The sequence below is a fragment of the Sycon ciliatum genome, chromosome 10 (genome assembly GCF_964019385.1).
Source record: "Sycon ciliatum chromosome 10, ocSycCili1.1, whole genome shotgun sequence".
NCBI lineage: Eukaryota > Metazoa > Porifera > Calcarea > Leucosolenida > Sycettidae > Sycon > Sycon ciliatum.
This window is the reverse complement of record NC_088652.1, coordinates 20801728-20817263: the sequence shown is the minus strand read 5'-3', so window position 1 is coordinate 20817263 and position 15536 is coordinate 20801728. Positions and strand designations below refer to the sequence as shown.

General features: G+C 46.3%; 1 protein-coding gene across 1 annotated transcript; it reads left to right on the top strand.

Moving 5' to 3' along the window:
* Positions 1–167: 167 nt before the first annotated feature.
* Positions 168–15357, top strand: LOC135826126 (guanine nucleotide-binding protein subunit beta-5a-like). The gene is made up of 13 exons (XM_065338767.1): positions 168–481; positions 583–716; positions 1227–1268; positions 5195–5277; positions 7436–7547; positions 8526–8623; positions 9578–9623; positions 10037–10128; positions 10924–10972; positions 11454–11550; positions 12142–12200; positions 12537–12644; positions 13796–15357. The coding sequence occupies exons 1-13, from the start codon at positions 394–396 to the stop codon at positions 13805–13807; spliced, it is 1020 nt and encodes a 339-aa protein (XP_065194839.1). The 5' UTR covers positions 168–393; the 3' UTR covers positions 13808–15357.
* Positions 15358–15536: the final 179 nt, after the last annotated feature.

The following is a 15536-nucleotide window of genomic DNA, read 5'->3' as shown; positions in this document are numbered from 1 at the left end:
CAGGGAGTCGTCAAATAGTATTTTGACGACTCCCTGGTGTGATCTGATACACCGGTGACACACAATCTCACGATGCCGTGTGATGGTCATCACAGACGTCACACTGAAAACTGACCGTCCACCGGTGCACCGTACATCATGCTGTGATACATTTTTCAGTTTTTAATTTTTTGTTTGTTTTCAAAGCCAAGCCCAAGGTGCATGGACTTCACTCATGCACGAGCTCATCCTTGTCTGTTGTAGCTAGCTACAGCCATGAAATAGATGATGTCTTGTAGCATTCAAACGTTTGTGTTTCGTATCACTGCCCTGGCTCGGCCTCCTGTCGACATGTCGTGGAGAGTGAGCGTATTGTAATGATATTGCTGTAGTACCATACCCCATTGCTTCGTCATGGAGATAGAACCATCGCCGGAGCAGCGACTAAGAGAGCTGCACCAGAAAGTGCAAACAGCGAGAGCAGAGAGAAACAAATCTTTTGGTTGGTTCAGTGATGCTGTCGTGTGAGTGCCTGGATGCAATGCACGCCGAACGTGATGACTGTGTATGTTCGTGTGCCTTTTTGCGTGCTTGAATGTATAGATATAAAGGGTTTGGAGAAACCAGATGCTCTCCAGTTGCGAATGAAGAGCAGGAGATGCTTGCACGTGTGTGACTCGAAATTGCTGCATTTGGACTGGAATGTGGACAGGCGACGTCTGGCTATATGTACAGAGGTACGTGAAACAGTGCGTGTTGACACCATCAGGCATTGGATGACGTAGAACGATACAAAGACTCAAGAGCACATAACCCCAAGAGTGTGCAACTCTGCATATGGGGTCTGATGCAGCGTGCTGCCTACAATACGTGGCCACGATCTGTGGGCCATTGTGTCATTATTGATTTGCTACGGTTTCCTGATTCCGAATCCGCTTTCCTCGGAGACTTGGGATGACTTTGCACCTGATGCATCATACTCAGGCATTGCCTTTGAACTTACCGTATTGCGCGTGAAATCGTAGAGGGCAAACTGGAGGAAAACTCAAACCTAGGCAGCTGGACCGTCATTTCACTACGTGATGAAAGCAGCGCGCCGAGCCGGGCACCCGTAGCTCAGCAGGCGGGGGTGCGCGTGTGTGCGCGCGTGTGTGTGTGTGTGTGTGTGTGTGTGTGTGTGTGTGTGTGCATATTCGTGCGCTCATTTCGTATTGTGCGTTGGTGTGTATGGCCGTGTTTGCCTGCAGAAAGGTGAAGTGCACTGCTGGAATGCCCTCACGACAGAGAAGGTACGTGTTTCAACAGACTTCCATGCTCCTTGCTAGTCTTTAGGGATACTGTATGCCATATGTATGCCATGGTGCTGTAATTACAAATAGTAAAATAATTATTGTAATAAAGAAAGCTGATTTTTGGCAGGTAAAACTTTAGCCATTTATACACTAGCACGAATTTACGCGGAATTGTTTTAGCAATCAGCGTTGCATGTCATTAACCCTTTACCTTCTGACCATAATTCCCAGGCAGTTCCAAATGTGATATTTCTCACCTCATTCTGAGAATATCTTTGGTTCTAATCAACCAATTTTCACCATCGTGGGCATTCTGGAAAGCTCTCCACGAGCTGCGTACAATGAGCTCAAACTGGACACTACTGAGATCACATATCCAACGCCAGGGTGCTTCAAACACTCCCATCGCTGGATACCCGAGAAAATTCTCTCCTTGTCAGCCATTTCTCACTCCTTCATCGTAAACATTTCAAATTTGTTTGCCTGAGTTTCTTTTTATGCTGGCCACGCGCTCAAAGCATGTCCAGGTGACTCAGCATGTCAGGAGAGGGAAAATACCCAGCTCAAGGCCAGTCACTCAGAAAAAGATGGACTTTTGCCGTGGCTTAAATGTCGAGTGCGATATCCTTGGAATGCGACATCGCAGCTCTTCGCCGATTGTTGCAATGAAAAGCTGGGCTCTTCGGCTTCATCATACATACTTAGTTTTTGAGATTCCATCAAGAATTGATCGAGTTACGAATGTTTACTCTAATTTCAGAAATCTTAGGTGCTCAATATTTTCGGTACGAGGGCAAAGGGCCAGGTTAGGCTAACAGAAATTTTAGGTACAGTAAAACCTGGTGTAAGCGACCCCTGGGTTTAGCGACCTCTGAGTTTAGCTACCACCTGCTCTTAACGACTGTTTTTCCATGCACCGACAGTTGTACACAGACACTGTGGGACCTGGTTCTAAAGGCCACCTGGCTTTAAAGGGGAAGTCCGGTGAAAAATTTAAATCTCACAGTCCGTAGAGTTCGGGGCGCTGAGTCGAATGGTCTTTGTCCGAGGAGGCTGGGGCCTATGGTTCGTCAGATACGCCCAATCGAACATGTGCGAATTTGAGCGCGCCTCACCCAGATCCAGGTGATGACGTCACAGCGTGCAGCCAGGTAGCCACACCATCTAGATATGTACAAAACGGCCATATTCGGAGCGCGTTCGATTGGGGAACCGTTTGTCGCAGCTTCTTCGGACCAAGACCATTCGATTCAGTGTTACAAACACTACGTACCCTGTGATTTTCAGCTCGGTAAACCGCGAGGTTATACCGTATTTTAGCCGTTTCCGAGTTGGACTTTTGCCGTCGGCATGCACTGGCCTCTACGAGACTACGGCTCTAGCAATGCGCTGCGTGCATGCTAGCTGTAGTGTAGTCAACAAACTCATCACACACGGAACTAGTACTCCCGCACTGCCGTGCTGGGGTAGGTACAACAACTTTGAACAAGACTCGAGTCACAAGACTCAGAAAACTAGTCAACACACGGACTTGTCATGTACTACACTCGTATCAGTTGTATTGTACAGTCATGTACTGTAGTCAAACAACGAGCGTTTCTCCTTGCCGGTGCCGATGGTTGTGCTTTGAGAAAGAAAATTTTAGTTTTCCGCTCCCGCCTCATTATTTTATGCTACAGCGATGAGTGCACAACCGTGACAAGTGACAAAACAGCGAACAGCTCCCGGACCTAGAACTTTCAGATCCCGTAGCGTTGCGAGCGAAGAGTCGTGCCCGTGGTTCAAAGAGCCTGCACAGTAGTCCGAAATATGCCAAGTAAGTTCACACCAAAACATCACCATGTGGCAGGCTACTGGAGTCTAAACGAATCGGTATGGAACAACATTTAGAGCACTCGCATCACTCTTCTCCATTTTGGCGACTCTGCTCTCCAGCGATCTGATAATTATATCAGCCTCGTCTGCAATAGCTGCTGCTTCTTCATCAGTCCGACACTCAGTAGCGCTCACTCTTGACCGGCCCGCGCGGCCATTTCTTCAGCTGAATACCGAGGTTCTCAGCCCCAGACCGAACTCATGAAGCCGAGAAGGTCAGCCATGGCTGCATCCTCACTCTCACAAGGAGTTACGTCTTCGGAGTCGCTTGCACCACCTACTATGGGTCGCCAAATCATTTGAAATAGCATTATAGCACTGACACTATTGCTTTCACGCACTCCTTTTGACCTAGCTGCACGCTATGACGTTGCAGAGGGTGTGGCGCGGCCGCATATCGTCATGGCGCAGCCCCAAAAACTCAGTTTTTCAAACGGAAATATCTCGAGAACGCTTTGTCGGAGACACGTGGGACCAACACCATTCGACTCAGCGGCCGAAACTTTACCCACCCTGAAATTTAAATTTTTCACCGGACTTCCCCTTTAACGGCCGCTTTTGCTTGCACCGTGGGGTGGTCGGTTAAACCAGGTTTTACTGTACAAAGAAGTAGTTCCCTATTGGATTATGTGTGTTAGTGGTTGTTCAGTGTATTGAAATTTTAGGTATGAAACAGACACACCGAAAGTACCAAAAATAAAAGCACACCGAAATTTGTGAAATTACAATATTTTCGATTTCCGAGTCTAAACTTGAGCAAACGTATTCCTTCACCAAAATTCGCTGAAATTAAGCCATCGCCGAAATTAGCCGTTTTACAGTATGTGATTTTGATGTGGACATTTGCCATGGAAGGTGGTACCTACCGGTATGCCATGCACAGATGAACCCTCTATATCACATGCATACCATTGAGGCCAGTACAATATACTGTGTGTTGTGTATGGAGAGAGGGGGGGGGGGGGGACCACACAGTAGAGAGGTTCCGCATAACGTAATTACGTTAGTAAAAAACGTAGTCGATCTAAGTCTTACGTAAACTGCATGCGCATCTGTGTTCCGCCATACGGAGTTTTCAAATCACGTAGCTGCCCTGGGCAACTCCGAACGCGGCAGTGTACGACCAGATCGACCTGGGGAGAGAGTCATAAATTTGTACCCCAATCCACTTACGGACCAGCTACGTTATCAGAGCCCTATCTACGTACTCTACGTAGACAACTTTCCGTAAGTGGAGTGCAAACTCGCGAATTCACGGGTTTTCCCCGCCCACTAATGTAAAGTTGCTCGCAGTGCGGAACCTCTCTAGTACAGTGCCACGTGTTTGCGTACACTTGAGAAACTGGTCCTTCGGTGTGGAGGAAGAATCCGTGGTTGTTGCTTGTGAGGTGTTCACTATGCCAGGTGTTCACTGCGCTATGGTAGAACTGCTGCCTTGTGTTCTTGCAGTGCCCTAAAGCCGGACACCAGGTTGCCCTTGCTTAGGCCATGGTAAAAAATAAAGTTGATTCTCCGGTCATGAGCCTGTGAAAATCGGTGCGAGCGAGCGATTTTTCATTTTATTTCCCACAATTTTTCTATTTCCAAAGATAGGGTCACACATATGTACGTCACAGGTTCATATTATTATTTTATTATTCAGGCCAGGGAGTAGAAAAATACCAGTATTTTACTACTCCCTGATTCATGCCTTTCGCATTGACTGTTTTCATGCGCGCATATGCATGCACAGAAATTTAAAAAATCGGTGCGCGCATACTTGAGAATCAAAGATAATTTTTACCATGGCCTTATGTTGCCTTAGTGTGTAGTATTGGCCGGAGGGTGTGGTGTGTGTGTGTGAGGTGTGGGGGGGGGGGGGGGGGGGGGGGCGTATTTGCACTGCTGCTGCTGGTGCCTTTTCTGGCACTGTCAATGGTGATCAGGTTGCTACCGTTATTGTTGTCGTCACTATTGTCATAGTATGTTCTGTGTGTGTATGTATGTGTGTGTGCATATGGGCGTGTGTGTGTGTGTGTGTCTACCCCTCCTCTCTCTCTCTCTTTCAGGTTATCATTCCTGACTTTCATTTGACAAGAGAATGGGCGTTGTGCTGTGCCTTCTCCGCCAATGGTCAGGATATAGTGGCAGGGTAAGCGTTGCGATTATACAAACAGAGAAAATATCCCTTTTCGTCTGATAGTCGATTCGTGAAACTCAGAGTTACGAAATTGCAACTGTTCGGCCTTCTGCTTTTGTATTCCACTCTTTGCTTTCGGCAAATTGAGTCCTCTACAGACGGTGGATGGACCTAGAAGTCATTACAGCATTATTTATGATGGCAATAAATAATCAGAATCAGCTGAAGCGACATGTTCCGAAGGCTTTATTGAGATGTAAAGTGGTGTAAAATGTGATGATGGACAAGGAAATAACGGTGATGGAAATGTAATGTGAAAAACAATAATAGGAACGATGAAAAATATAAACATGCATCGAACTAGCTTTCGCACAACGCTCATCAGGAAGGATCGTTGTACTAATTAACACAATTGCAACACAGATTACTATAAAGGATCAATAGTGATATTCTAACACCTAAACAATGCCAAAAAAGTATCACAAGGTATTCTTGAACGATACCATTTGCGTGAAAGATAACAATCAAACACTCCAAGGGGACAAAATTCAAGTATGAAACAACACTAGTGACAAAATTCTGGCCCAACACGGCCAGACAAACACAATATTCTACTGGTTGAACAATTTCAAAAAGATAACACTCTCCTTTTGAACACAAAGTCAGGCTTATGAATGCGTTGGAATACAGCCTCCATTATTTATAGCAATAAAATAAATTAATAGGACAAGCTGCACACTCCTTCTATACACACATCGAATCAAATTAAATTGCTATCTCCATGTAGGTTACCGCAATCAGTAATACAAGCTGGGTCAACATTTGTGTATACTTTATTCATGTAATGTAAAACAGTTTTACATTACATGAATAAAGTATACACAAATGTCGATCCAGCTTGTATTACTGATTGCGGTTATCAAATTGTTGTCTCCACGTAGGTTATTATTATTATGCACCTTACGTGTCGATTTCATTCTATGTTCACGTTCATGTACAATCAAGAGAACTAAATCCACATGTTCACTTGTGCTGAACGGAGGCAAGGCTGCTTTTTGTTTTGTTTTAGCGAAGTAGGCATAAGAAGATTCTGTATATGGCTGATGTTATCATTATCCAAGTCTTCCCCCCCCCCCCCCTTCTCACTCTGACTCTCTCTCTCTCTCTTTCTCTCTCTCTCTTCTCTCTCCCTCATCCCCTTGTCTTGCATGCATTCTGCTGCGCCATGCTTACAACTCCCGCCTTTAACCCATTCAGCGCTACTGGGCCTTGCCTATGGTACTCTGCATATAAAATGCTAAAAACAAGGCAAATAGAAAGTTCTAAAACTCCAGGGTCCTGGCAACTGGGTCCTCAAATATTTTGGAAATGATTGCCAAGACCATCAACCACAGGGTGACAGAATCGATACAGTCCCCGAAAAGAATAGCGCTTCACAATAGGGGACGCAAGTTTGCTCAAATTGCGTGAAATACGCTAAATGTGTGCAATTGCAGCTGAAAGATTGCTGAAAAGAGAAGAAAAAAAGACGCTTACAGTCCATTCATAAAAAGATGGGTCCTGGCTCTGGCGAGCTCCCGTATTTGGCGATTTTTCGTGATTTCATCGTACACAGTGCAGTGCTGCGAACTTTGAAATTTGAAAAGGGTCCAAAAAGGGTGCCTGAACTGGGGTTCGAACCGCAGAATGCACTGTTGCAGGCGGGGTCAAACGGCCTGGATTTTGATGGTTTTTCCCAATTCAGTGCTTTTGGGGCAAAACCTGGCCGAAATCCTATTCTTCCTATGGCTTGCTTTTTGGACAAAAAAACTTCAGAAACATAATTGGAAGAGGATTCCATATGGGATTGCAGAAAAAAATTCTAAAAAAACTCAACGTTTGACCCATTTATGGCCAAAAGCTAGAAGTTCATTTTTTTCTGAATGGACTGTAGTGTTACCAAGCGGGATTCGTACCGATGACCTATCGTACAAGAGCCAGGATCATGATCCAAATGACTAACAGTGCTTTCACACACCTGATAGTGACGGAAATCACTATAATTATATCCCATGACGTCTATAGACGTCATCCCGCGCATGGGGGGCATTTTCAATGACGTCTATAGACGTCATCAGCGTTCATTGGGTTAACAATGTGTGTCATGTTCTCACTATGCTTCATTGAACAGTGGTCGTGACAACAAGTGCACCCTCTTCTCGCTGACGTCACCCATCCAGCAAGTCGTTGCACGGCACAACGACTTTGTGTCCTCGTGTATATTTGCGTGTTCACAGCAAGAGGTATGTTGCTTGTCCTACCCGTGTGCAGATAGAGTCTGGTGGGGTAGAGCACATGTTGGTGATTGACACCTGGTCTGTACAGTACTGACAGGCCCGAAGAACGGGGGGGGGGGGGGGGGGGGGGTTAAGGCCGATTCATACTTCATGTAGCGTACGGGAAAGCCACCGCGCGACCGTCGCGCGATGACTTTCCCGTACGCGAAATAGTTGAGCTCAGATCAACTTTTTCGTGACGCAACGCGTTTCCCGTACGCGAAATGAAGTATGAATCGGCCTTAAGGGTTCTAGCCTAGCCCGTTCTTATTTTTAGTGAACACAGCAGTTCACTGGTTTGAGGGAAAGACGCAAACGGGAAAAAGTCTGAAGAAAAATTGACTGTCACCACCAGGACTCGAACCAGGGACCCTCGCTTGAGGCCAGCGATGCTCTAACCACTGAACTATGGTGTAGTCGTCATCCCACCAGAGACCATTCAACCTTTTCCTCACAACAGTTACTTCATCAGTTTGTTTCGTTCTTTCTATGGTGCAGTCTTACATGTACATGTATGCAGAGTTATACGTCTGAGTGTACATTATGGTTTCTTATCTGCAAAAAAATCGTTGGCGCGACAGTACTGTAAGAGCCCTAAACTCTAGGAGCAGATGTGTGCATTGTGCAACATTTCCCCTGGTTTTCCGAGACCATCTGTGTTCAAAGTCCACAGTCATCAGGTCAATCGATTTGGTGGTCACTCTCATTGAGATCCAGTTTTCCTCTACTTAAATCTGTGCTTTTTGGCTGATGTGGTTGTTGCACTGGAATGCTGTTTCCAGAGTACATTAGCTGCTGCATGGTGCTTTGTTCTCTTCTCATCTCTGTGTCCACTCTCTCTCTCTCTCTCCCTCTTTTTCTCTATCTTTCTCTCTCTCTATCTCTCTCTCTCTCTCTCTCTCTCTCTCTCTCTCTCTCTCTCTCTCTCTCTCTCTCCCATACTAGCTGTTGACAGGTAGTGGTGATACAACGTGCGCTCTTTGGGATGTGGAAACTAGTGACTTGATAAGATCGTTCCAAGGTCATAGTGCTGAAGTGATGAGGTGAGCTATGGGTACTATTCTGATACTGTCACTCACTGGCATGTCTTGGCATGTCTTGGCAGGGTTACTTGATGCTGTCCCCGACTGGCATGTCTTGGTAGTGTTGGTTGATACTGCCACTGTCTGGCATGCTTGGCAATGTTGGTAGTGTTACCTGATACTGTCCCTGACTAGCATGTTGTGGTAGTGTTGGCAATGTCACTGACTAGCATGTCTTGGTAGTGTTGGCAATGTTGTTTGATATTGTTACTCACTGGCATGTCTTGGTACCGTGGTGTTGGCAATGTTGGTTGATACTGTCACTCACTTTCAGTGCTGGGCAATGCTTAGCAATGCTCGGCAGTGTCAGAACAGTCGCTACATAGTGTTAACAGTGTACCGTCTTTGTGAGGTGATGGTGACTGTGTGTTACACAAGTACCAACCACCCTTGCTCAGCTGTATCTCCAAGATTGGATGTGGCTGCTTAGATTTCCCTCTTTGACATCGCCCACTCCTTGTGTACTACTGTACTGTCGGGTCAGCCTTCTAGCCTAGGCTGTTCCTATTTTTTCATGTACTAGCTATGAAGCCGAGACCTCTGGTCGGCGGAGCTTAATGGGCCCCACCACCACACTCCATCATTCACCCCAGTGTCTGGAGATATGTGGATTTTGTAGAAAAAAAAACTACAGTATATGCACGGATGAGTCACCCTGCATACATTGCTATGCTGTGCTTGGTGAAGTCCTAGCGTGTTTGTTCTTCGGCGCCCGGCAGTACTGCATATGCGCTCAATCAGAGTAGACGGGGGGGGGGGGGGGGGGGCTGTGCCCTCTACCCCCCCCCTCCCCTTGGCGAGAATCATGGAATCCTATTGCGGTTGGGTGTAGGTAGCGTTGTGGGTGTGCATGCATGCGAAAGTTGCTTTGATAGAATGTGTCTTTCTTGTCTTTGTATTGTGCTGTCACTGCAGCCTCGCCATGGTTCCATCCTTGTCGTCAACAGTTTTCCTGTCTTCTGTGAGTGTGTGTGTGTGTGTGTGTGTGTGTGTGTGTGTGTGTGTGTGTGTTCGCTTGCATGTGTGTGCACGCACGCATGTATGCTAATTCACGTGAGTTGTGATACATGGTTTGACCCCCGGTTGAGTATCGAGAGAGGATTGGCTCGTGTCTGCAGATTTCCAGACATAACCTGAAAGTTTATTCATCCTTGCAAACTTCATGACATCACCATGGAATCGAATTCGAAAAGTATACCGCAAAAGGCCTCATGGATCTATTGTGACCTTGTTGTCTACCCACACTAGCTTTTGAGGGACAATCCATGTTAACTTGAACAGAGATCCATTGGTAGCCAATATGATATCATCCTGGGCTTAAATTAATGTGTGCGTGCCTGCATGCATGTGTGTCTGTGTGTGTATGGTGTCCAGGGTTATGATGGTACAGTACGTGTGTGGGATACGCGTACCGCTAAGCTCTCGCAGCATTTCAAGGATCTCAACTCTGCTGTCAACTGCATCAGGTGAGCACTGCAACTGTTGGTGGTGCTGTTGTCACCATTACTGCTGCCGACTCCATTTCTGCTGCTGGTGTTGGTGCCGCTGCCACATTCTGCTTCTGTTGCTGCTGCTGCTGCTACTGCCACCACCATTGCCGCTGCTGCTGCTGCTGTTGTAGCAGACTGTCCGGGTGTATGGTGGGAAACTCTGTGAGTCCCAATATCATTACACACGTTGCAACATGAAAGCAAGTACATGTATAGCACAGCAACAATCACCCTTTACTCTCTCCGCCATGGATTATTTCTTGCAGATGATTGTACCATAACATAACTCATTGACTAACATATTTTGTGAAAATATTATCCTGTAAAAGAATAGGAATGTAAACAATATACCTGTGAAAACACAACCTTGAATGCTACTAACACAACCTGTGACTACAATAATCATGAGACCAACTCCAAAACATTTCTTGCAGTTTACTTTCGTAGAGTTTGCAACTTTGTGTTCCTCAACACAACTTGCAGCTTTCTTCAAACATATCCTCAACCTTGGTTCTGTCCTAGATCGTGTATACATACATTCATTGTTTCGTCTCATCATTATGGAGCAGCTTATGCGAAGGCTAGCCAAGCTTGCTTGGCGATGCCAACGCGGAAAAGCCTATAATAATAATAATAGATGATTGCGTGCTGATGCCTGTCTCTAGTTAAGGGTGTGGCAAAGGGAAATACCTTGTTGCTGTTGCCGTAACGTTATTGTTCTGGTATTCCGTTGTGTTCCTGGCTGGCGTGCTTTTGTACATGTATGTACAGCTTGACAAGCAGCGGTGAAACGTTTGCTGTTGCATGCCAAGACTGCACGGTAAGTACACTAAATGTGGATATGTTGAGTCAAGTGTCTACTACTATCTGGTCTAGGGAAGGTGGAGCTGCTGATATGAGTCATAGTCACTGCAGTGCCCTAGGTTGATATTTTCTCCGGGTTGATAGCACATATAATGGCAACCTTTTCCAACTGTTGATGCTTTGGTGACGGCACAGCTGATGTCAAGCTATCCTCCCGGGATAGCACTGGTGTGTTCCTGCATTGCTAGTGTTAACGAATTCTGTTCTGCACATTGTTGTTCTGCATATTGTTGTCCTGCACATTGTTGTTGTGCCCATTGTTGTTATGCACATTGTTATTTTGCACATTGTTGTGCCCATTGTTGTTCTGCACATTGTTGTTCTGCACATTGTTGTTTTGCACATTGTTGTGCCCATTGTTGTTCTGCACATTGCTGTTCTGGACATTGTTGTTGTGCCCATTGTTGTTCCGCTCATTGTTGTTCTGCACATGTCAGGTGAGACTGTTTGACCTACGAGCCGACGCCGAACTGGCTCGTTTCGATGACAAGTCCATGTTGTTTCCGTGTAACTCGCTCAGCTTCTCGTTCAGCAGTAAGTGAATGTGTCCTTGTTTTTTCTGTCCTTCTGCACGGTTGACCCTTGAGGGTGGTGCGTTCCTACGGATGCAGAAAGCTCGATCTATCCCGAGTCTCACTTGAACCGTGCAATTTGTTTCTTGACTGTTGTGTGGAAGAGTGAAGTTGTGCAACATTTTCATTTGGTAGCCAGTGAACGTTTCATGGATGCACTTGCTACTGTACGTGTGTGTTTGCCTTTCTGTCTGTCTTCCTGTCTTTCTGAAGAAGTCCAGTATGATTGAAGTGCTTTTATAATTCATTCGTAGTCAGTTCTGCCCCTGTGTGAAATGGTCCAGTCATTCTCCTCTCGTGTGTCTGTCGGTCGCTCGGTCTGTCTGTCTGTCTGTCGTAGTACAGTGGTTACTTTATGATTCTGCTGGATTAGGCGGGATGCTGGATTAACAGATCTGATTTATTGGTGCATTGGGCATGAACAGGACACTTTTGTTTATCAAGTGCTGGATGAAAGAGGGACGACTGTATCAACATCACATGCATCTCGTAGAGAACTGGCGTTCTTGCTGTAATACGTGAATTTTTCTTGTATGTTTGCTTTGTCGTCCAGGTCGTCTTCTGTTCGGTGCATCTAATGACTACACAGTCAATGTATTTGATACACTGCGAGTGAGTTGTTGTTTGAACACGTTTGCCATGATGATCACTGAATCTTGCTGAAAGTTCCCGTTAATCTTGTCCGCAGGAATACTAGTAGACTAGGCCGCTGCGCAACGCGAGTGCATAGCGTCTATGCGCCTGTGTGCGTGCATGTGTGTGTGTGCATGTGTGTGTGTGTGTGTGTGTGTGTGTGTGTGTGTGTGTGTGTGTGTGTGTGTGTGTGTGTGTGTGTGTGTGTGTGTGTGTATCTATGCGCCTCTGTGTGTGTGTTTACGTGTATGCTGACTCTCTGCACATGCTTATTCTCTGCTCTTGTTCTGTGTTGGGTAACTGTCATCACTGCAGTTTGAGCGCAGTACACAGCTGTTTGGACATGACAATCGTGTCTCATGCATACGCACATGCCCGGACGGCTCATCTGTGGCGACGGCTAGCTATGACGGCAACATTCGGGTAAGCGTCTTCAAGCTAGTTCTTCCCTCAAGCGGAGATTTGGATATGTCGTGGTCGATTCATGTGTAGAGTGTCGAGTTGTTTGGTGTGAGCAGAGGCAGCTCTTGTGATGGGCCAACGCCTGGTGTATGTTTTTTTTTCTCTACAAAATCCACATATCTCCAGACACTGGGGTGAATGATGGAGTGTGGTGGTGGGGCCCATTAAGCTCCGCCGACCAGAGGTCTCGGCTTCATAGCTCCATGGACGCACCAAAGGGATATTGGGTAGGGAGGATTAAATTGAAAAAGAAAACAGAAGAAAGAAAATGGAAAGATTGTATTGCTCAGTGAGCAAAAGAATAAGTTGAGTATTGATGTGAACGCTGTTAGACTTTTAAATTCAAGAGGAGACTGTCTGTGAGGAGAGATTACATGTATGTCCAAGCAGGGTGTGATGTGCCGTATTTTCCGGAATATTTTCCGGAGTACAGTAGATATTGGTTATAACGTGCCCTTCTGATTTTTCACATTTTATCACTATAACCGGTATATCACTACAGGCGATTTTCAACTGCGCGCGTCATACATACACATTATACACGTGGGTACTCGATCGCGCTAATGTAGCGTACTGATACGTGATGGATGCTACTGCACCTTCTCTAGTCTAGAGTGAAGAACTTCTTGGCCCAAAGGCATCATCCAGGAAGCACCAGACCAGAATACCCTATGACAACACACATGTAGCTCCAAGTCGAGACATCAATGCGCATGCGTGCATGCGTGTGTTGTCACTATATCAAGAAAATTATCTTTGTTGTGCACAGAGAGTTGTATCTTGGCACATTGAGGATGGACTTTTTTGTATTCTTGCAGGCGGTGCTACTCTGCTTTCTGAACTCTGCACAGAGCGGCTGCTTGACTGTCGCACTGGTATCCAGCTAGCTTGTCATCTGTGAATGCCCAATCGGCAGTAGCTGCATGCAATGGACATAAAGTTAGGTGTTGTGCCGGTGTGGCATTGTACATTCAGGTGTAAGCTGCGCGTTCTCTCGCTCATTTTCTCTGCCTCTCTCTCTCTCTCTCTCTCTCTCTCTCTCTCTCTCTCTCTCTCTCTCTCTCTCTCTCTCTCTCTCTCTCTCTGTCTCTCTCTCTCTCCCATGCCTACAGATATGGGCATAGCCAGGCCGACGTTCACCTCCTTACCTGAAGAGATCAACCGCACACCACTGCTCATCACTCTCCCGGTAATCACTGTTCTCATGCTGATGTTTGTAGCACTACTCCAGCTTTGTGCACGGGTGGCTTGCCAACTTGCCACCGTGTAATGCTATCTACTGTTGGTGTACTGGTGACATCAAACTAGCTGGGTATGACATCATCCAGTGATATCATGTTAGCCGGGTGTGACATCACCCATCTATAGTATGATGTCACTGTATGAGCAAGCTGGACATAGCAACCCTTATGGTGTCTAGTGCGCACTGCTACTGCTCCGAATGCACCGTCTGTCCAGTGGTTTGTTATAATTGATGTCATCATGTTGCGAGTATGACATCATTATGGTGCGGCAGCCACCTTGAATCGTGCTGATGCTATGAGCGGGAAACTCAGCGCACGTGCGCAGCCAGCATTATTATCCCTATACATGATGGCCACACTCTGCACCCGCACCTTGGTAGTGCAGTTGGGAGTGCGTCACTGTCGTCGTTGTTGTAGAGTTCGGCCACATAGCAGTATTGTTGGCATCATGCATTCTCTAAACACACCCACACCCACATAGGTGTGTGTTGAACTTGAGACTCGGCTGTCATATCGCTCAACTGGACGCCGACAGCTACACTGCACATGCTCACAGTGTGCTCGCTTGAACCTGTGCATCCGCATGTAAGATATGCATGAACGCTGTGCTGTGGTCATGGATGACAGTCCTGGCTGGTGTGGCTCAGTGTGCAGTAGTACATTACACTTCTCTGCACTCCAGTGCAGTGTACACGCCTTGCAGCTGTGTCCGCTAATCACCGCCAGCACCCTCACTCCCGCCACCCTTTGCTTACAATGTGGTACGCGAGTACTATTCTAAGCCACTTGATGATCCTTCTTCGCCTCCTTTGAAGTGCCCTTTTGGCTGTCCACTACACAGACTGCATCTGGACTCTCAGAGCCGTGGATATTTGCTTCATACGGTCACACCTTGATGCTTTTGAACTCTTGACCACCTCTCTCCCTTTCCTGTTTGGCACGGTTTTTATGCTCTCGCCATCCCTTGTACTCAACGCTAGATATATATATATATGTGTACTCGGTAATATAACTAGACACGATAGGTTCTTAGGGTGTGCTGTCTTGTTTATGCAGGTGGATATTTTCGAAAGAGTTTTCTGTGTGTGTGTGTGTGTGTGTGTGTGTGTGTGTTTTACATGCTTTGTGTCTTTGATTACTCCCGCTGAGCGAGTTGTTCAACGGTTGTCTTCGCTGTTGCTGTTGTTGTCTTCGTCGCCCTCATCATTGTCGTTGCTGTTGTTGCATTGGGACAAACCCGAGCTGCCCGTTGTCTGCTGAACTTCCGAATCTGTTTGTACTCGAAGCATTTGTTTACTTTCTTTGTCGTCTGTGCGAACAGTGTCATTATTTTATTTTCAATATCATCTGCGCTTAGAGTAGAGCTTGTCTTCCTTCCCTGTGCCTTTCTTGTCTTTTTGAGCATCTACAATGTAGTCTCACTCACCGAATAGACTGTAGCTTTGTGTTCATGTAGTGGTGGCACTGGGGGTATTGTTTATTATCGGAGTAGAGTAAAACCTGTAACTAAAAACCACCGTGACTCGCGACCAGCCTGGTACTACAGACCACTTCGCCAGGCACGGACGGTCTCACATTCATATAATGGTTGTGCGGTGCAAACCTCTAA